At 40.8% G+C, this 21,289-nt stretch overlaps 1 protein-coding gene across 6 annotated transcripts in view; it reads left to right on the top strand.

Annotated features, from left to right (window-relative positions):
- The window catches only part of Ncoa6 (nuclear receptor coactivator 6), an 81,280-nt gene that overhangs the window by 58,379 nt on the left and 1,612 nt on the right, over nucleotides 1-21,289 (top strand). For 5 of the 6 annotated variants that reach the window (XM_051192474.1, XM_051192433.1, XM_051192459.1 and 2 more), the window contains 4 exons: nucleotides 1,460-4,453; nucleotides 7,016-7,084; nucleotides 10,908-10,944; nucleotides 15,686-15,834. In XM_051192474.1, the coding sequence (XP_051048431.1) occupies nucleotides 1,460-4,453; nucleotides 7,016-7,084; nucleotides 10,908-10,944; nucleotides 15,686-15,834 (3,249 nt within the window). The remainder of the gene's footprint in view (nucleotides 1-1,459; nucleotides 4,454-7,015; nucleotides 7,085-10,907; nucleotides 10,945-15,685; nucleotides 15,835-21,289) is intronic. The other variant, XM_051192452.1, reaches the window with a different exon arrangement.

Raw genomic sequence — 21,289 nt, forward strand, 5'->3', positions numbered from 1 at the left:
CAAGAAGTTACACGGGCCTAAAACATAACAGCAACAACAACAAAACAAACAAACAAACAATTTTAAAGAAAATCTTCAAAATTGAGCCAGGTGTGGTGGCACACGCCTGTCTATATTCCCAGCATTTGCAGGGTGGAGGCAGGAGGGTTAGCAGTTCAAGATCATCCTCAGCTACATAATGAGTTTAAGGCCATCCTGGGATACTTGGGACCCTGTCACCAAAAAAACAAAAACAAAACAAATAAAAAAACAACTTCAGAACTGGATTCTGCTCATTGGTACCATGGAAGTCTTTGACTAGAAGACAGTAACTCTTGTTGAGCACAGAGTCTGACCAAAGCGTTTGGTAGCCACTCTGAGAAAATCTTAACCCAGAATTTCTTCCAGCTGCCAGAGCCAGTTATTCATGTTCTTGTACTTTCTGGAAACCTTCCAAATTATTTTTCATGCAAAAATGGAATGAATATAATTATGGAATCACATCCCCAACATATGCCCACTTTCCTACGCTGAACCATCTTTATTATTGGTTTAATTGAATCTTCCTTCTCTTTATGCTGATTGTATAAGGTTTTTATTCAGAAATTTCAAGTAAACTATCACAAAAGAAGGAATCATATAGCTATTGCCTTCTGTGAATCTAGAAGGCATTGTTCTCAAAGTTCTTGTCCCCAAGTTATTTTTTATTCCTGAGGTCTATGCTTCTGACTTATTCATTCTCTAATTGTGGATTCATAGAAAATACTTTTCCAAATAAAGATTTCTGTATATAAAAGTAAATAGAGTTGAATATGCATAAAAACTTCAGTACTTCATTTTATTTCAGCATAATAATCAGCCCCTATTACTCTCTATTAAACTGTTACAACCTAAGGGCAATACAGTACATTCAGTTTTCCCCAAAGAATGGAGCCCAAAGGATACAGCATAGTATATGGAGACCATGGACCAGAGTAATTGAAATCCCATTTTAAAGATCTCAATCCTAGAATTATTTCTTTTTCTTTTATTGAAGGATGAAAAGGCTGTTTTCATCAGAACCAAATCTTGAGAAAAACAAGTCCTCTGCTACGAGAAAAAGTGATTTCTAAATATGTTATTTCATACACACAGTGAATTAATGGTTATTTCTACATGAGACCTAAATACTGGGCAACCAGCCATTTGCTGTTGATAGAGTTTTTCTCATTTATAGTGCATAATACAGTCTTAATACAGTAATGCTTCATTCGCAGCTAAACACCAAGGGGCTTCAAGTTCTTAATGCTTTGCTTTTTGCTTCCTTAAGCAGTGTGACCCCTTGCTTGTGTCAGATAATGAGGGGCTGTCCTGGGAGCAGCATGCCTGAGCTGTTTGTGCACAGTCTGCTACCTATGAGTACTGCTTAGCTATACTCTAAAGGTAGCAAAGTTTTCTTGCTGAAAAATCTAACTTCCCTGATTTTGGGGGCTTGTTTTAGGTTATCCTACTCAACCAGTTGAACAGAGGCCACTGCAGCAGATGCCTCCTCAACTCATGCAGCATGTGGCACCCCCACCACAGCCACCACAGCCACCACAGCAGCAGCCACCACCACAACTGCCTCAGCAGCAGCAGCAGCAGCAGCCACCACCACCACCTAGTCAGCCACAGTCTCAGCAGCAGCAACAACAACAAATGATGATGATGCTCATGATGCAGCAAGATCCTAAATCCATTAGGCTTCCAGTCTCCCAAAATGTCCATCCTCCACGGGGTCCTCTGAACCCAGACTCCCAGAGAATGCCCATGCAGCAGAGTGGCAATGTACCTGTTATGGTTAGTTTGCAAGGACCTGCCTCTGTGCCACCATCACCTGATAAACAAAGAATGCCAATGTCTGTGAATACTCCATTGGGAAGTAATTCAAGAAAAATGGTTTACCAGGAAAACCCACAGAATTCTTCTAGCTCACCACTAGGAGAGATGTCCTCACTTCCTGAAGCTAGTGGCAATGAAGTACCATCTGTTTCAGGAGGCCCAAATAACATGCCCTCACATTTAGTTGTTTCTCAGAATCAGTTAATGATGGCAGGGCACAAATCTGGGCCATCTCCCCTTTCAGCAACTCAAGGTGCAACTCCCCAGCAACCTCCTGTAAATTCCTTGCCTAGCTCCCATGGCCACCACTTTCCAAATGTTGCTGCTCCAACCCAGACTTCTAGGCCTAAAACTCCAAACAGAGCCAGCCCCAGACCCTATTATCCTCAGACACCCAACAACCGCCCTCCCAGTACAGAACCTTCAGAAATAAGTCTGTCACCAGAAAGACTCAATGCCTCCATTGCGGGACTCTTCCCTCCACAGATTAATATTCCTTTACCTCCCAGGCCAAATTTAAATAGGGGCTTTGATCAACAGGGTTTAAATCCAACAACTTTGAAGGCCATTGGGCAAGCACCTTCAAATCTTACCATAAATAATCCTCCTAACTTTGCTGCCCCACAAACTCATAAATTAGATTCTGTGGTGGTGAATTCTGGAAAACAGTCCAATCCTGGAACAACAAAACGGGCAAGTCCAAGCAACAGTCGCAGATCTAGTCCTGGGTCCAGTAGGAAAACTACCCCAAGTCCTGGAAGGCAAAATTCAAAAGCCCCTAAACTTACTCTGGCTTCTCAACCAAGCACAACCCTGTTGCAGAACATGGAGCTGCCTAGAAATGTGTTAGTCAGCCCCACTCCAATTGCTAATCCCTCTTTATCTGGAAGCTTTCCTAACAATAGTGGGCTTAATCCTCAGAATCCCAGCATGCCTGTGCCTGCAGTGGGGGCTGTTCTTGAGGATAACAAAGAGATCTTGAACGTTCCTCAGGACAGTGATTGCCCGAATTCCCAGGGTAGGAAAGAGCCAGTAAATGTTGAGCTGAAAGTAGTCCCTACCCAAGAAGCTAAAATGGTTGTCCCTGAAGATCAGTCTAAAAAAGATGGGCAACCTTTGGATACTAACAAACTCCCCAGTGTTGAAGAGAACAAAAATTTGATGTCTCCTGCCATGAGAGAAGCACCAACATCATTAAGCCAACTTCTTGACAACTCTGGAGCTCCTAATGTGACCATTAAACCCCCTGGGCTTACAGATCTGGAGGTAGCACCTCCAGTAGTTTCAGGGGAAGACCTCAAAAAAGCATCTGTCATTCCCACGCTGCAGGATCCGTCTTCTAAAGAGCCCTCTAATTCCTTAAACTTACCTCACAGTAATGAACCGTGTTCAACCCTTGCACATCCAGAATTGAGTGAGGTCAGCTCTAATATTGCACCAAGCATCCCTCCAGTAATGTCAAGGCCTGTCAGCTCTTCCTCCATTTCTACTCCTTTGCCCCCAAACCAAATAACTGTATTTGTTACTTCCAATCCCATAACCACTTCATCTAACACATCAGCAGCCCTGCCAACAAACTTGCATTCTGCCTTGATGTCAACAGTTGTTACAATGCCCAACGTGGGTAACAAAGTTATGGTTTCTGAGGGACAGTCCGCTGCTCAATCTAACGCCCGGCCTCAGTTCATTACACCTGTCTTTATCAATTCATCTTCAATAATTCAGGTTATGAAAGGATCACAGCCAAGCACAATTCCTGCAACCCCATTGACAACCAACAGTGGCCTGATGCCTCCCTCCGTCGCAGTTGTTGGACCTTTACACATACCTCAGAACATAAAATTTTCTTCAGCTCCTGTAGCACCTAATGTCCCCTCCAGTAGTCCTGCTCCAAACATACAGACAGGCCGGCCGTTGGTCCTTAGCTCACGTGCCACTCCTGTTCAGCTGCCTTCCCCTCCTTGTACGTCCTCTCCAGTCGTCGCTCCTAATCCTTCTATCCAGCAAGTAAAAGAATTAAATCCAGATGAGGCTAGTCCTCAGATGAACACCTCAGCAGATCAGAGCACTCTGCTCTCTTCACAGTCAACCACAGTAGTTTCTCCCCTTTTGACCAATAGTCCAGGCTCCTCTGCCAATCGGCGAAGCCCAGTCTCATCCAGTAAGGGCAAAGGAAAAGTGGACAAAATTGGCCAGATTTTGCTGACCAAAGCTTGTAAGAAAGTTACAGGCTCTCTGGAAAAAGGGGAAGAACAGTATGGTGCAGATGGAGAGACTGAAGGCCCAGGGCTAGAGACCACAACTTCTGGGCTATTGGGAACAGAGCAGTGCTCCACAGAGCTGGACAGTAAAACCCCAACATCCTCAGCACCCACGCTTCTAAAAATGACCTCTAGCCCCATGGGCCCAAGCCCCACCTCAGCAGGACCCATCTTACCTGGTGGTGCTCTCCCAACCAGTGTACGCTCAATAGTAACCACACTGGTACCCTCTGAGCTCATCTCCACAGCGCCAACCACAAAAGCCAATCATGGTGGCGTAGCATCTGAGCCACTTGCAGGTGGCCTAGTGGAGGAGAAGGTGGGACCTCATCCAGAGCTTCTACCCAGCATAGGTATGTACTTAAGCTTGGCATCAGTTCCTCAGGTCAGGGTTTTGCTGACCTGTCCCACAAGAGAGAAAGCATAAGCCCTTTTCTGCTTAGTGGAAGAAAAAAATGGCCGTAGTTGTAGATTACTTACTGAAAGTACATTGAAAAATATGATTTTAAATCCCATATTCAGTTTATATTCATTAACATGGTTCCTTCCTGGCTTCTGAACTGATGACATGTTACATTTTCATATATATGTGTGTTTCTCACTTTAAAAAGCATTTTCATACATACTATCTCACATCATCTTTATACCAACCATGTGATGTAAACTTACTCCTTCCTCTGGGTAAAAAGATTGAAGCTCAGAAATGATTATTATTTATTGAGCCTATACTGTAAGTCTCCAGCTGGCATGGTCCCTTGGGTGTACACAACAACTCCTCTACCCTTTCCCATCACAAAGACTTACTCGTTCTCTTTGCCTTGTGCTCATAGTATATTAACTCAGGGACCTTTCTTTTTGGGTCGCTCCGGAAAAACTTACCAAAAAAACAGGTTTCGTGATCCAAGTTGTGAAGACTCAGATAGGCTTGAGTTGGTAACTGTACCAGCATTTGCCAGCTCAGTGGCCTGGGCAAGTTTCACTTTCCTCCTTTGTAATGTGGAGACAATAACAGTTACAAGATCTCAGTGAGGTAAAGCATGTGATGTGCTTAGCACAGCACCGAAAACACGGTTTATGTCTTATCTCCCATTTCCTTTGGACATGATCTCTTTGTAAATACCATTAATGGACATCTAGTTCAGGTTATTTCTTGTGTCCTGCAGAGGGAGTTAATTCTGGAAGCACAGGTGTCCTTGCAGCTCTTTTCTTCTTTGAGGCTGAAATAATGCAGAAGTTCCACATTCTTAAAGTCAGTCTTAATGGTGCCCATAGCTGGGGAGCCCCTGTAGTATCTAAGCCAGCTATTAACACCTCTTCTATTTATGCAGCTAAAATACTTTGAGTGCCTACCAATTATGAGGAGGAACAGAAATAGAGGTTATGATCAGAGTTCAAATTTTAGCACCATTGGTTGCCAGTTACAACCTAGTGAGTTCCGTGTACTTCACCTGTAAAGTGGAAATTGTAATTCTACCTCAGTGGAGACTTGACTGTCAAGTGCCAGCATACTGCCTCCGACAGCTCTGCAAGAGTCCCTTGCCTTCTTTCTCCTGCTTACCTCAGTGTTAGAAATACAGGGAGGAGTGAAGGTCTGCAAAGAGTTCATTGTCCTTACAGGAGAGAGGGACTTTGCTGGGCAGGGCTCTGTGTTTCTGGTTTGAATTTTGTTGATAAGAATTTAAAAGAAAGCTGGGCATGGTGGTGCACATAAATGATCATAGCACTAGAAGATCACCAGCAGGGCCCTCAGCTGCACACTGAGTTTGAGGCTAAGCGAAGCTACACGACACCTTGTCTAGACCAGAAGAAATTAGTGTGGCATCAGTATATTCTCTGCTACTAAATATTTCCATTTCTGTCACCTTTCAGGAAACTTGTCCCTCTGATATTAAGAGAATAATGATGAAGTAATTAGAAAATATTTTTATTTGGATCACAAATAATAATAAACATGTAACCTTTAGGGAGATGACTTAGAAAATAGAAAGGGTTTAGTTTTAATTAAGACCACCTACTTTGTTTATAGTTCTATCCTTTTCCCAGGGACTTCTGTGCTTTTATCTTGACAATGTGAGAAACCAACCTTAAGTTAAATGGATGTTAAGGTATAGTTTTAAGCCTCATCAGAGGAGCATCCAAAATAAATTTTGACTACTAAGCAAAGAGAGAAATCTACAAAATTCAGTTTCCACCAAAGGGTAAAACTTATTCTTGTAGTTTGTCATGAGTTTTAGGCTGAATTGTTAAAATGGGAGGCTACACCTTTGACAGCTCTGGCAAACCTGAGTCTTAAATCTTTACCGAGTGATCCAGGAAGGTTCTGTTCTACAGTGTGTTGTGTATTGTATATTCTAGCTCTCGGGGATCTTAAATTCTTTCTGTCTTTCAAAGAGTAATTTCTATCTTTAATGTTCCTTTACATTTTCAGCCTAGGACATTTTTTTTTTTTTTTTTTTTTTTTTTGCTTTGGAACCCCATGGCTAGGTTGCTTACTAAAAGTTTTTAATTTTTTAAAGAAAATATCAGTCAGTCCTAGTGTGGTGGCACAAGCTTGTAATCCCAGCACTGTGGAGGTCGATACAGAAGGATCAAGAGTTTAAGACCAGACTGAGGAAACTCAGTAAAACCCTGTCTGAAAACCAACCAAACAAACAAACAAACAAAAAGGAGTCCTGACCTGAAATTGGCCCTAAAATCATGATTACTATTGTTGCCATGCCATCCCTTCCCATATCTGCACAAAGGAGGAACAAACCCTGGAGTGGTAGTCCTTGGCTTTAAGGACATTGAAGGTCAACTTCAGGTGCTGCCGTTTCAGAACACATGGCTCAGCAGGGACTTAGTAACTTTGTTAATGCTTTCTGGTTTGGTTAGGAAACAAAGTAAAAGACTTACTTGTTTGTTTCTTGCCTCAGCCCCTTCACAGACTTTAGTCCCAAAGGAGACTCCAGCCACAGCACTGCAGGGGCCTGTTGCCAGACCAGGTAAGGCACTATGTAGAGCATCTTCTTTGAGTAGGGTGGGTTACATGTGAAGGAATCTGTGCTGTCCTCAGTGTCACATGTCCTCATGCCAGTGAGTACTTGGGACTGTCTTACCTACTCATTTCCAAGTCAGTTTGAATTGGGTGGGAGAACTTGTGTAGTGCTTTTCCCAACCAGATTGTCCATTTTCTCATTTGTTGTGTTAGCCAGAAAGCTCAAGAAGGGCATCTCTTTGTTCATTATCTATCTGCCATCCTACTCTGAGTTGTTTCCCCTGTTCCATGACCCTGCTGCCCGTGGCTGGTATATGGTTGGTTACTGGTGTGTCAAGCATGAATGCACTAAGATATAGTTGGATCATCATAGCAGATGTAGACGTATATTGGAGCCCCTCTGCTTACAAGGAATCATCCCAGTCATCTCTGGATGACTTTAAGGTGCTCCCTGTAACCAAGATATTGTAAATATCCCTAGTATATAGAACTAGGGGTGTTGTTTCTTGAAGGGGGAGTCAAATGTATGTGATCTAAAAGCTGGTGTGAGATGCTGGGTCAGCTCTGAACACACAAGTGATTTGATGTCAGTAGGAACACTTCTGTCTTTGCCAATTAGACCCAGAGCAGGTGAGTATCATGAACACATTTAATTTTACTTGGTTCTTGGTTCACAGAATGTTGTTGAAGAATACAAAAAAGAAAGAGACTGGTTCCCAAAGGAAATTGAAATATCATTGACATATAAACTTGAACTGATGGCTCAGTAAGTGAGCACTTAATGCTCTTTCAGAAGACCAGAGTTCAGTTCCCAGAACCCACATCTGGTGGTTCATAAATGCCTGCAACTGCAGCTCCAAGGGATCTGGGGTCTTCTTGATGTCCTTTTTGGACACCCTCATGCACATTGCAAATGTCAAAAGCATGCACACACACATACACACACACACACACACACACACACACACACACACACACACACAAAACCTTTTATTGAAAGTATGCACATGACCAAATTTTTAAGAAAAAAAAAATGATTTTGTGAATGCAAGTCAATGAAAATAAGGTATAACTTGTATTTTAAAACTTGCTTCAGAACACTGTGGAAAGAATGGATGTGCAGAAACACATCAGCCATCACATTTTCCCTTGCTTCTAACTGCCTGCATGATAACTAACATTGTGCTGCACACTTTGGAACAGAGAAATTGTTAAGAAAAGGGGTGCTATACTAATATTCTTTTTCTTTTCATAACAAAAAGACCAACTAGAAATGGGAAAGGAATTCCATTTCCTGATACAAATGTTTTTTAAGATTTATCCTTTAACAGCTTCATATACATTTATAATGTATTGTGATCATACTTACACCCTCCCATCACCTTCCCTTATCTCCTCCCACTTCCCTCTTCCAACAGGTCCTCTTCCTACTCTCCTGTGCATTTGTTTTAATGACCCACTAGGTTTAATTTGGGTTGCTTGCTATGAGCATGTGTGTGTGGTTATTGGAGCATGACCCTCACACCCTACCAGTAGCCATAATCTGATAGAGGTAGAGCCTCATGACCCCCTCCCCAATCCATGTCTGTAATATTGATGCTGCCTAGGCTCTTTACTCCAGAAAATGGGCTATTACTGTTTTTCTTTCTTATCAGAATAATTGGCTAGGGGAACCCTGTTCCTTTTTAAAGTTTAAGGTATATTAATCTCTTTAAGCCAAGTATGGTAGCATGCACTTCTGATCCCAGCACTCAAGAGGCAGAGATAGGAGGATTGGGAATTCAAACATTATCCTTAGCTGCAAAATAAGGTTGATGCCTCCTGGGCTTCATGGAACTCTGCCTCAAAAACATAAAAATGTAACACCCTCTGAACCTTCCACTTACATCAGTTAGTTTAAAAGTTCTCAAGATCAACTTCTTTGTTGTCTTTCAAAAGAGCACAGGAGCTGAGCTGGTCACACATGCTCATAAGGCAGGCAGATCTCTATGAGCTTGAGGCTATCCTCAAATATTAAGTTCCAGAACAGCCACAGATACATATAGAGTCTTTGCCCCCCCCCCAAAAAAAAAACCAGAATTAATTAATTAAAAACTAAGACTTAAAAAGCAGACTAGCCAGCCAGGCAGTGGTGGTGCAGACCTTTGAGCCCATCACTCTGGGCAGAGGCAGGCAGATCTCTGTGAGTTGGAGGCCAGCTGGTCTACAAGAGCTAGTTCTAGGACAGGCTCCAAAAACCAAAACAAAAAAGCAGAGTAGCCAGATGTAGCACATACAGAAAGAAAATCCCAGCACTCAGGACCTGGGGCAGAAGGATTACTAATATGAAGCCAAAGTAGGCTACATATGAAGCTCCAGGCAGCTTGGGGGTGGCAATTCTTTAAGGTTAGCACATCTTTTTGTTTGAACCATTTTTATTATTGAACATATATTAGGTGAATTTGTGTGTTCCAGCTGACCCATCAAGGAAATGGAGACCCATGAAGGAGTTAATGTCTGTTTCTTGAGGCAGTACTTCAGGTCTTATGGAAACATTCTGGGAGCTGAGCAAAAGACAGGAAGCAAGGATTCCCCCTGCCAGAATTTTGTGTTGAAGACAGTAAAGTCCTGCCTGGGCAGGAAAAGTACAAAGTAACCAAATAACAACAATTAATATTGAGTCACTACTAAGTAACAGGTATTATACTAAAACTCATGTATTATTTCAATTTAATCTTAACATTAAAGCAGATAATGTAGTCAACTGTGCTTCTTATGAGGCATTGAGTCTTGAGAAGGCAAAGAATGTGCACATAAACACATGGATAATAAAAAGGGACATATGATGGGTATGGCAGCTCATTCCCTGTAATCCCAGCACTTAGTCTAAGGCAGGAGGGTTGCCTTGTGTTTTAGGCCAGAGCAGGGTGGGCTACAAAATGAGAAAGGGAAGAAAAGAAGGAAGAAAGAAAGAAAAAGCTGACGTAAAAATTTAATCTAGGTACTCTGCCTTCAGAGAGATTAACATGTACTCCCCAGGCAGCTTAGATACTGAGCATGAGGCACTGGTTTCTCTACGTGGGAAAACAGGCACAAGGCCAAGGGGAGGCCAGTGGCAGGAGACATGGCTGTTTGGTATATTAGGGAAAGGCCTTCGTACAAGATGGAGCTGCTACCTAGAGACACATAATCGAAGTGGGAGATTTGTTTTGTTTTGTTGCTGGTGCTGAAAAGAAGTGTCTAGAATGCTCACGGATGCAGCCCTCCCAGACAGGCTGCTTTAGTTGATTCTAGGACATCACTTGGCAGCTGATGAAGTCTATGAAATGTCTGAGGAACAAATATAGTCTTTGGGTAATATCTCAAAGCACAGCTCTCTGACCTCTAAAATTGAGTAAGAATGTTGTTCAGGAGGGGAAAAAATGAATATTTAAAGACACTATTATATTTAAAGATAATTGCCTTTGGAAAGAAAAATGCAGAAAGGTGGTGATATTTTAAGAATGAAAACAGTCTCTTCAACATGAAAGGAAGAGGCTTCTTTTACTAAACCAGTTTTAGCTGGATGAAATATGAACCAGGCAGTGTGAATTTAGTTCTGTTGATTCCAACAGGATTATTTCACAGTGTGAACTAGAAATAAAAATAGACCAAGTAGTATCTTACTTTGCCAACAAACCAAGTTGGGTCAGTGCCAACTTTGTCTCCATACCACATAGGGTGTCTGAGACTCCTGCAGGATGTGGAGACTTGCTAGTCTAAATACAGCATTCGGTAGACTCCTAGAAACTCCCTGTGGACATATATAACAACAGCTTCCATGTCTCATTCTCTCCTTTTTATTTTTACAGAACTTGAGGCAAATGCGGCCATCGTCTCTGGACAAAGGTAAGAAAGATGACCATATCTGCAGACTTAGCATGATCATGGCATGAGCTTCTTCTGTCTTTAACTGTCTCCTCACCTTGTCCTTCTCCTGTTTCTACTGTTCACAGAAAGAGCTTCTGTGAGTCCTCCCTCCTTCAGAGTAACATTTCACTTAATAAAACTCAATGGCTAAGTTTTTGTCTTCTGATTGTTTTCAAAACTGAAAACATTTTTGGCACTAAACATAAGTGAAGAAATAAGTGTTCTGTATATATGTGCTAGCTTCTTTACTAGTGGTGTTTTGTTTTGCTAAGAGAAAGGGGTTCCATGTTAGGGATTATCCTCAGAAAATTGCACTATTTTCTGGGCTCAGACAGAAAACCTTAGAACCTCTAGAAGGAGATGTAAACCTCTTTACTTGTAATTCCACCCTAGCTCCAGTTTGGCCTCTCTGGCTTTGCTTAGTTTTTTGGTGTGATGTGAGGTAACTGTTTTATATAAAGCTAAGGTAATGAATGAACAATTACAGCTCAGTTCCCAACCATAGCATTGCTGGCAGAGTCCTCTGGCAGGAGCGAACACTGAGGTAGGGATAATTGACAAGTCACCATGACTTGTACCTTCAAGGAGCAAACAGTCTCATGAAAGGCACAAGACATTAAAATAGCTCATCCAGAGCTGGAGAGATGGCTCAGTAGCTAAGGTCACTAACTGCCTGCTCTTCCAGAGGATCTAGGTTCAATTCCCAGCAGCCATATGGTGACTCACAACTGTCTGTAAGTAACATCCTATTCTGGCCTCCAAGATCAATGCACACACATGTGCAAAGACAGGCAAAATACCCGTACACATAAATAAATAAATCCTTAAAAACCCCACATAATAGAACACCCAGTGGATGCCTTTAGAAGGTTGTATATAGAGACTGTGAACCTAAGAGAAGAAAAGGCGAAGTCCACAGGGAGAGAGGGACATGGAAATCTTCTCAGAAGAAGTAGGTGTCTACTTGTTCTATTGTATTACATTTCAGTTCTGTGCCTTGCAATCAAATTTAATAAGTTTTTAAAATGATATTAATAAGCATTTTTGAACTGTGGCTATAGTAAAAAGTTTGTTAAATAAATTTTCAGATTCATCAGAATTAAATCCAGGTAGCACATGCACTTCGGAGGTGCAGGCCAGAGAATCAAGAGTTCAAGGTTATCCTCAGCTATGTAGTAAGTTTGAAGCTAGTCTATATTGCGGTTTAATAAGGATCAGGATAAACAGATAGGCTGAATAGATGTTTATTCAGAGAGAATTAACTTAGAACCTATACAGGTGAACACCAGCAGGTTCCACCAGATGCTCTTCTCTCTGCGTCCCGCCAGCAAGAGCAAGAGAGCGGTGTTCCCCAGCTCCTCCTCAGGCCTCCTTCCACAGGTCACTTCAGCCCCTGGCTCCACCCTCAGTGGGCGTGGTCAGTGCCACAGAAGGAGACAAAGTGAATATCCCACTACAATTCCCCTTTTAGTCTAAAGAAAAGATTTAGGCTTGATATACAAAACTATATACAAAACAGTGAATAACAAGTGTGCTCTAAGAAAAGGAAAATCGAGAACAAAACGACCTACATATCTAGTCCTAGGGTGAAGGCATACGGAGTTTACAATAGAGTTGTCCTAAGCTGGAAAACTTAAGTCTAGTACCTAATATATCTAACTAGGAAGAGAGAATAATAGTTGTGATAGTTTAATCTTCAATCTCATCAAGACCTGAGAAGGAAAATAACGATACTAGGGTAGACAGGAAATGTGGATGGGCAACTTCCAAAAGGTGCAGCCAGGACAGAAACAGCAGGCTACCTGGACAGTCACCCAGGGTCTCACAGCAATGTTGGTACACCCAATTTTGGCTAAGGCCAAGAGTACTTGACAGACCACAACAACCGCATGTCCAAATCAGTGGTCAAGGTGGGGGCAGTTCTTTGCCCAAGAGGCCATTAGCTGAAGCGGGGATGAACTCCAGAAGGAGCAACAACAGTGTCCAACATATTTTCAGGAAAGTGCACCGTCCAGTCAGGAGCAACAGTATCTCATGTCAACAGAATACTAATATTAAAACATTTAAATGCCATGTTCTGCAGGTCTATGAAGTGATTGAAGATTAAGCATCTATGTCTGACTAATCTCATAGGTAAAGGAAACATGGGTGAAGATAATCTGTAATACTCAGGAACTTAGCTTTAAAAAAAAAAAACTGATTAAAACTTCCTTGAGTAAAGCAGGGATAAATACCTAAACTATACACACACACACACACACACACACACACACACACACACACACACACACACACACACACACAAATCCCTAAAATAGAGGTAGTGTAAAAATGTCTAGACAAGAGGTAGAACTATAAAGGGCAGCATGGTAAATATCCCAAATTTTATCAATATACAAAATGTCTTGAACACAACCAAAAGTATACATACATAGAATACAGTAAGGATAATGTGCATAAATTGTATCAATATACAAAATGTCTTGAACATAAGTAAAAGTATACATACATAGAATATGGTAAGAATAATGTGCATAAAACATCATAAATGGAAAGATTTCACACAATATGACAAAATATAATATACAATTCTTCCGGGAAGGGAATATAAACTTAATTTTACTTAGGTTACCACAAATAATAATATATAACAATGTAAGCTCTAATACTAATGTCTCACTCTTACTAAATAATTCACAAGAAGATAAGCTAATCTACCTATATCCATTACCTCTAATAGGTGTGTGATAACAGAATCAGCCTTTTCAGAGCTCAGAGCAGTGGCCCATTGAAACCCTGAAAATGTATCTATAGTATGATGTACATATATTAATTTTCCAGATTCTGCAAAATGAAGCACATCCATTTGCCATATTTCATTCCTATTTATACCTTTAGGGTTACTGCCTGGTGGTAAAGGAGTTTGGTTATAGAATGAGCAAGTGGGACATTTCTTTGCTATTTCCTTGGCTTGTTGCCAAGTGATAAAAAAAAAATCCTTTTTTAAATCTTTGCTGTTCATGTGGTGTTTCTTATGAAACTCTGAGGCTTCTAGCACACTTCCTATCAATAACCGATCAATTTCATCATTGCCTTGTGCTAGGGGACCTGGCAGACCCGTAAGGGATCTGATGTGTGAGATATATATATATATATATATATATATATATATATATATATATATATATGATGAGTCCTCTTTCTGATAGTATATTGTAACTGTATAAACAATGAAGTTAATTCTGTATTGTCAGGAATAAATTCTGCAGTCTCAATGTGTAAGGCGACTCTCTCTGTGTATTGAGAGTCAGTAACTATATTGAGGGGTTCTGTAAAATCCATAAGTACCATGAGAACGGCATACAATTCTGCCTTTTGTACAGAATTGTAAGGGCTTTGAACCACTTTACTAATTTTTCCTGATTTCCTTGCCCTTAAGAAAGGAAAGAAAGGAAACATCAGAAAATTGCAGTCATCTTGTAATCTTTACGGAATATATAGAGAGGTGCTGTTCCAGATATGTGTGTGCATGTCAAACTCATTCACTCATGTAGCATGAATAATTTGTCAGAGTAATCTTTCATAAAATATCTTTGACTTGTATAGATGTGCCAAAGTTAAGTAACTAATTGTTATTATTATTAGGCATCTTTATGTCTTCTGTAAACTTGTCCATGTGTCTTTTTTTAACTTTATTTTTGTTTTATGAGCATTGGTGTTTTGTCTGCATATATGTAGATGCCAGATCCCCTGGAACTGGAGTTATAGACAATTGTAAGCTGCCATATGGGTGCTGGGAATGGAACCCAAGTCCTCTAGAAGAATAGTCAGTGCTCTTAACCACTAAAGCCATCTCTCCAGCCCACAATTTATACTTCATCAGAAATATATGAAAATGTTTTTGTCCCTGTGTCTTTAACAACAGTATTACCAAGTTTTAATATTTGCCTGCTAAAAAGCCAGGGTTGGAGTTGGAGTGGATCTGCAGTGGATGATGAATGTATTCCTATTACTTAGATAATGTACTATGCCATTATCTAATACCAGTATATGCTCAGATTTTCCTAGTAACCCCCCAATAATAATTTCTTTTGAGACAGGGTCTCTCTATGTAGCTCTGGCTGGACTAGAACTCACTATGTAGGTCAGACTGGCCTCAAACTCACAGATATCAGCCTGCCTCTACCCCTCAAATATTGGAATTAAAGGTGTGCACTGCTGTACCTAGATTTTAGATACACCTACTTTTCCATAGTCCCTCCAGCACTGTGCTTGCTGATGTTGTTTTTGTTTTGGGAGACAAGGTTTCTCTGTGTAGCTGAGTCTTGTATGTCCTGGAACTCACTATGTAGACCAGACTGGTCTCCAACTCACAGAGATCTGCCTGCCTCTGCCTCCCCAGTGCTGGGATTAAAGGCGTGCGCCACCACCATCCAGCCTATTTTATTTTTCTAATGTAACAAGCTAGACTCACTTTTAAGATCTCAATAACATTGTCCCATTTCTCTCTATAATGACTTGATTTGTTTTATTTTTGTTGTTTTCAGTGCTGGGGATTAAACCCAGGACTTGTACATGCTAAATAGACTGGGCTGTATTCCTGGCCGACTAGCTGCTAATTATCTTCTACTTTATAGATGAAACTATACTTTCAAGAGTCCCTTTTTGTTTGTCTTGATGCCCTTAACCTTCTTGGAAACTTGGTATTTCCCTCTGTCAGCAGTGAGCCAAAAGAGATAGTTGAGAAGTCCAAAACCCCGAGCCGAAGAAACTCTCGAACTGAGGAGCCAACTGTGGCTTCTGAGAGCGTAGAAAACGGACATCGAAAACGATCCTCTCGGCCTGCTTCAGCCTCCAGCTCTACTAAAGGTTAGCAGTGGGCCTTGGATGCTTTGGGGTGGGGTGGGGTGGGGTGGAGGGTGGAGGGTAGAGTAAAAGGGTCCTTGTCACAGCCGCAGAGGACTTCACCCTCCATCACTTCTTTTGGGGTCATTTTGCTTTCTCTCCCTGGTTTTGTGCTTTGTTTATTGTCAGTTCATTAGTGTATGTGTTTTCTGTTTGTGTGCACAAGACCAATAAACACTGCTACAAGAGTAAAGAACTTAGGGTGTTCTCATTCTAAATTCACCTTTCACCTAAATGTGGCAGCACTAGAGAGCTAGAGGGAAGAGTTTAAGGGTCCTTAGCTACATAGGGAGTTCAAGGTAGTTACATGAGGACCTGTGTCAAAAATATACATCCACACTCTAGAAAGCTCATAATCACTCCAATTAAATCCTGAATATGGCCCAGCTTCTTTTCTAAAGTCAAGTACCTTTTTCTACATATTGTATACTCCTTTATCCCCTTTTTGTAACAAGATCTTCTTATGTATCCATGTTGCCCTCAACTCTCAAACCTGTGCCTCAGCCTCTTGAGTGCTGGGGTTAGAGGCATTCACCATTAGACTTGACCTCTCCATACTCATTAAACCTCTACCCAACATTCTATGCTCTATCTTGGTAGGGGCTCTCACATCTTCATAGAAAATTTAGAACTCTCCATTGACACTGCCAAGATCTTAATCTAAGTAGACTGCTATGACAGGAGTGTCCATCTTCAACCGAAAGCCTAGCGCCTCCATCTGTGCCTCCAGTGATTTCTTTTAGGACCTCAGCTTTACATTGCCAGGGTTCTTTGTTTAACACTGTCTCTATTGGGGCTGGAGACATGGCTCAGATGTTCAGAGCACTGACTGCTCTTACAAGGGTCCTGAGTTCAATTCCCAACAACCAGGTGGTGGCTCACAACCATCTATAATTAGATCTGATGCTCTCCTCTGGCCTACAGGCATACATGTAGGCAGAGCACTATATATATAATAAATCTTTAAAAAAGAAAGAAAACTGTCTTTAGTTTGGAAAGGGGAGATTGTTTTGAGACAGAACCTCACTCTGTAGCCTAGGTTGTCCATGAATTTGTAGCAATCCTACCTTAGCCTCCCAGGTCCTGAGATTCTGGGCATGAACCTGTCTAAGCTACTGTTCTTTCTTTCTTTCTTCCTTTCTTTCTTCCTTCCTTCCTTTCTTTCTTTCTTTCTTTCTTTCTTTCTTTCTTTCTTTCTCTTTTCCTTTCTTTCTTTTTTTCCCCCCTATGTTGGGGACTGAATCCATGGCCTAATGGATCAAGGCAAGTTCTCTGTCAACTCAGCTAAATCCCCCAACCCTACCTTTTTTTTTTTTTTTTTTTTTTTTTTAGTTAGTTGTACTTGACTTCTGTGATCCAGAACTCTTAAGTCATTTTCTGATTCCTCTCTGGCAACTCCTTAGTTTTCATAGATACTGGTCTTGCATTTCAGTCTTGAAAGGTAGGTGTAGTGGCACATGTCTATAATCCCAGCTCTTAGGAGGCAGGGGCAAGATGATCAGTAGTTTAAGTTCATCCTCATCTACATAGCAAGCTTGAGACCAGTCTGGGCTACAGACACTCTTTCTCAAAAAACAAACAAAAACCATCCCAGTGGAACAGCAGATTGTGGTGCACTGACATCAGACACTGGCAGGAGGACATTGATTGTTGGTAAGGAATGTCATAATGCCTCACAAAGACGCCCTTAGAAGTAAGCTACGGGCCTGCCAGTCGTATATAGATAAGACAGAGGCCCTAAAGGTAACACCAGTTGCCATGGAGGCATGTATAATGTTGGTACCTGAATCACAGAAATATCTTACTGCAGAATCAATGTGTCTTAGAAGTTTTGAATGGGGACCTGGAGAAATGGTTCAGCAGTTAAGACTTCCAGAGGACCCAGGTTTGATTCCCAGCATCAACATTTCAGCTCTGTAACAAGTACAAATTGAATCACGAAAGATAAAAATGACCTGATCTTTTCAGACACATTTAAAAACATGGAAAATGACTTTTCTTCATGGTTCAGAGTAGTTGTTCCCCAACCCCTCCAGGGGAGGTGATAGAGACATCAAAATCTGGTGAAAGAAAAGGGAAATTTTATATTTGGGTTTTTTTGTTTGTTGTTTGAGACAGAGCCTCACTATGTATCTATCTCTAGGTGGCCTGAAACTTGCTATATAGACCAAGATAGACAAACTCACAGAGATCTACTCACCTCCCTCTGCCTCCCAAGTGCTAGGATTAAAGGCATTTGTCACAACACCAGGAAGAAAAAGAAAATTTTAGCCAGGCATTTTGGTACATGCTTGTAATCCCAACATTTAGAAGACTGAGGTAGAAAGATCATACATTCAAGGCCTGACTGGATTATAGGGCACATTCCAGGTCAAACTGGACTACGTAGAAAGACCCTGTTTCCAAAAACAAACATTTTCTGTCTTGTAATAGTATAAAATATACCATTTACCATTCCCATCAGTCTTCAAAAAATTTTTGCTTTCAGTTTCTAACCCAAGTCACTTGTTTACTCGCACAGTTATTGCATTAAAGATAACCCTCAAAGAACACTAGAATGTGTTAGTGTCTTATTATAGTATGAAAATGAAGCCCATTCCTCTTGAATTAATTTGATCAAGAGTGAACCCAATTTTGAATTTTCCTCTCTCTCCCTGGGTCTTTTGTCTGTAGTCTCTGGCGTGTCTGTAATCAGTCTGTTGTGGGAGTCTGCATCTGTGCCTCAAGTAGTTGTCCTTGTCTCTGACAAAGGACTTTGCTCTGCATTTATTGACTACTACAGGAAACATGGCATGGGAAAGGAACAAGGGGATTCTTTACAGAAATATTTCACAGGGTTTCACCAGAGAAGAAATCACTTTCTGATCACACTTGACTACATAGCTCTCCACACAGCATGCAGACATTACCAACTGATAGCCACGTTTGCAGTGTTTATAATGGGTATTTGTTTTAAGGTTGTTTTCAGCCAATGATTATCACACCGTGAACATACACACATATCTGTGCCAGGGGCACAGAAGAGAACATAGTTTAAAGCTATGCATTTATTTTAGGTTGTAAAAGCTGATTGCATGGGAAATCCAAGGCATAGTAAAGTTGGTTACATTGTTTTCTTTTTCTCCTTTTTTGTTTTTGTTTTGTTTTCTTTCTTTTTTCATTTGCTTTTCCAAGACAGAGTTTCTCTGTGCAGCCCTACCTGTCCTGAAACTTACTTGCTCTGTTGCTCTGTAGACCAGGCTGGCCTGGAACTAAGAGATCCATCAGCCTCTGTCTCCTCAGTGCTGAATTAAAGGCATGTACCACCACTGACTGGCTGGTTACATTGTTTTCTTAAAGGCAAGTTAAATTTACAGAGTACACAGTAAGTTACCAAGTTAAATAAATGGTCTTGCCTGAGTGTCTTAAATGACTTCAAGGGGTATTATTAATTTTGCTGTAAGGTCTGCCAAGAGTTCAGTCTTTGTGAAGGGTTAAAAGACATTTTTATATAAAATATATATATATATATATATATATATATATATATCACCACCTTTACTGAGGGTCTTATATGTTGACTGTGCAAAAGCAATATTCCAATTCATTGACTTGGGAATAAAAGTAGGCAGAGCCTGACATTGTTCATCCTTCTCTCCCCACCTCATTTCCCAGCCGCATCTGTCCAAGTCTCAGATACACCAGTTGGTTTTTTTTTTTTTTTTTTTTTTTTTTTAAACGGTCTTTCTATATAGTCCTGGCTTTTCTGTAATTTTCTACATAAACCATAGAGCCCTCAAACTCAAAGAAATCCTCCTGCCTTTGCTTCTTCAGTGCTGGGATTAAAGGTGTGCACTGCCTCACCCATCAATTATTTGACTCTCTTCACACACAAGGGAGATGTTTCTATAGTTAACCTGATAGCTTTTTAATTTTTTTCATTTTCTCACATTTTCTCATACACGCACACACACACACATATATATATGTATATGCACATACATACATACATACATACATACATACATACATTCTTTCAGATATGTAGCTACACATGGAAGCCAAATGTGAATATGGGTATCAGCCACTCTCCACCTTATTTTTTAATAATTTATTTTTATTTCATGCACATTTGTGTATGTCTGTCTGAAAGTGCTGGATCCCCTGAAACTGGAGTTACAGGTATGTGGGTGCTGGGGATTGAACCAGTGTCCTCTAGAAGAACAGCTGCTCTTAACCACTGAATCATCTCTCCAGAACCTCCAATTTTTTTTTTCCCCCCTTTGAGACAGTGATCTAGCAATGAACTGACCTTGCTAATTGCTCCAGGCTAGCTGGCCAGCAAGCTCCAGGGAGCTGCCTGGTATTTCTTTCCAAGCACTGGGATTACAAGCATGCACTGATACCCTGGCTTTTTATGTGGGTGCTGGGGATCCAAACTCAGCTTCCCATGTTTGCCCAGCCAGCACTTCACCAAGTGAGCCATCTTCTCAGCCCTTACAGTTCTCTCAGGAATAACACTGTCAAGATAAAACCCTGTATATTTTCACTTAAGTAAATTTGCTGCAGTGAAAATCAAACTTGAGAATAGGGACAGGATGGTGAGCCATGCCTATAATCAATCCCAGCATGTAAGGGGCTGAGGGAAGAGAATTAACCACAAGTTTTGAGGCTAGCCTGCACTAGTAGAGAGTTCCAGGCAGCTTGAACTGCAGAGTGACCTTGTATAAATTATAAATAGTTGATTATGGGAAGTTGTGTGTACTGGGTAAAACTCGGTTTTTATAAATTAAAATAAAGAACACCATTATTAATGTCCTTCCTAGCTATAAATATTTGAATATACTCTCCCACATGGCACAAGCAATATGACCACCCAATAGAAAACATACTGGAGTTGTCACTAACAGAAGCCTGGGATTATTGCATTCCCTCTTAGAAAATCACATAGGCCTGTGTTAACCAGAGTTAACAGCAGTAACATTTCAGCTTTTCTCATCTGTTTCTGGTGACATGGGTTCTCAAAATATTATGATAAAAAAATTTTTTTAAGAGCGTAGTTTTGCTTAGAATACAGAATCTGGTAATGTAGCATCAGACAGAAAATTCATCCCATCCAAAATAGTTAAATCTGATCCATCTTTTGAATTAATGTATGAGAAGTAATTGTTTTACCTCGGTGAGAGGTACTTAAAACATTATGTTTGGAGTTTGCTTTTATTATTTGTAACATGTCACATAGCCCCAAGGCTGTCCTCAAGACCCTGTATATACCAAAGATGACTCCAGGTGCTGAGATGACAGGTGTAATATACAAGGTATGTGCCACAGTTAGATTCTAAAGAAATGTTTACATCTGCAGAGCCTCAGGGTACTACTGTACTCTGCCATAGAAGACTGAAAAAGTTTTAAATAAACGTTTAAATCTGAGATAAGAGTA

The sequence above is a fragment of the Phodopus roborovskii genome, unplaced genomic scaffold, assembly GCF_943737965.1.
Source record: "Phodopus roborovskii unplaced genomic scaffold, PHOROB, whole genome shotgun sequence".
NCBI lineage: Eukaryota > Metazoa > Chordata > Mammalia > Rodentia > Cricetidae > Phodopus > Phodopus roborovskii.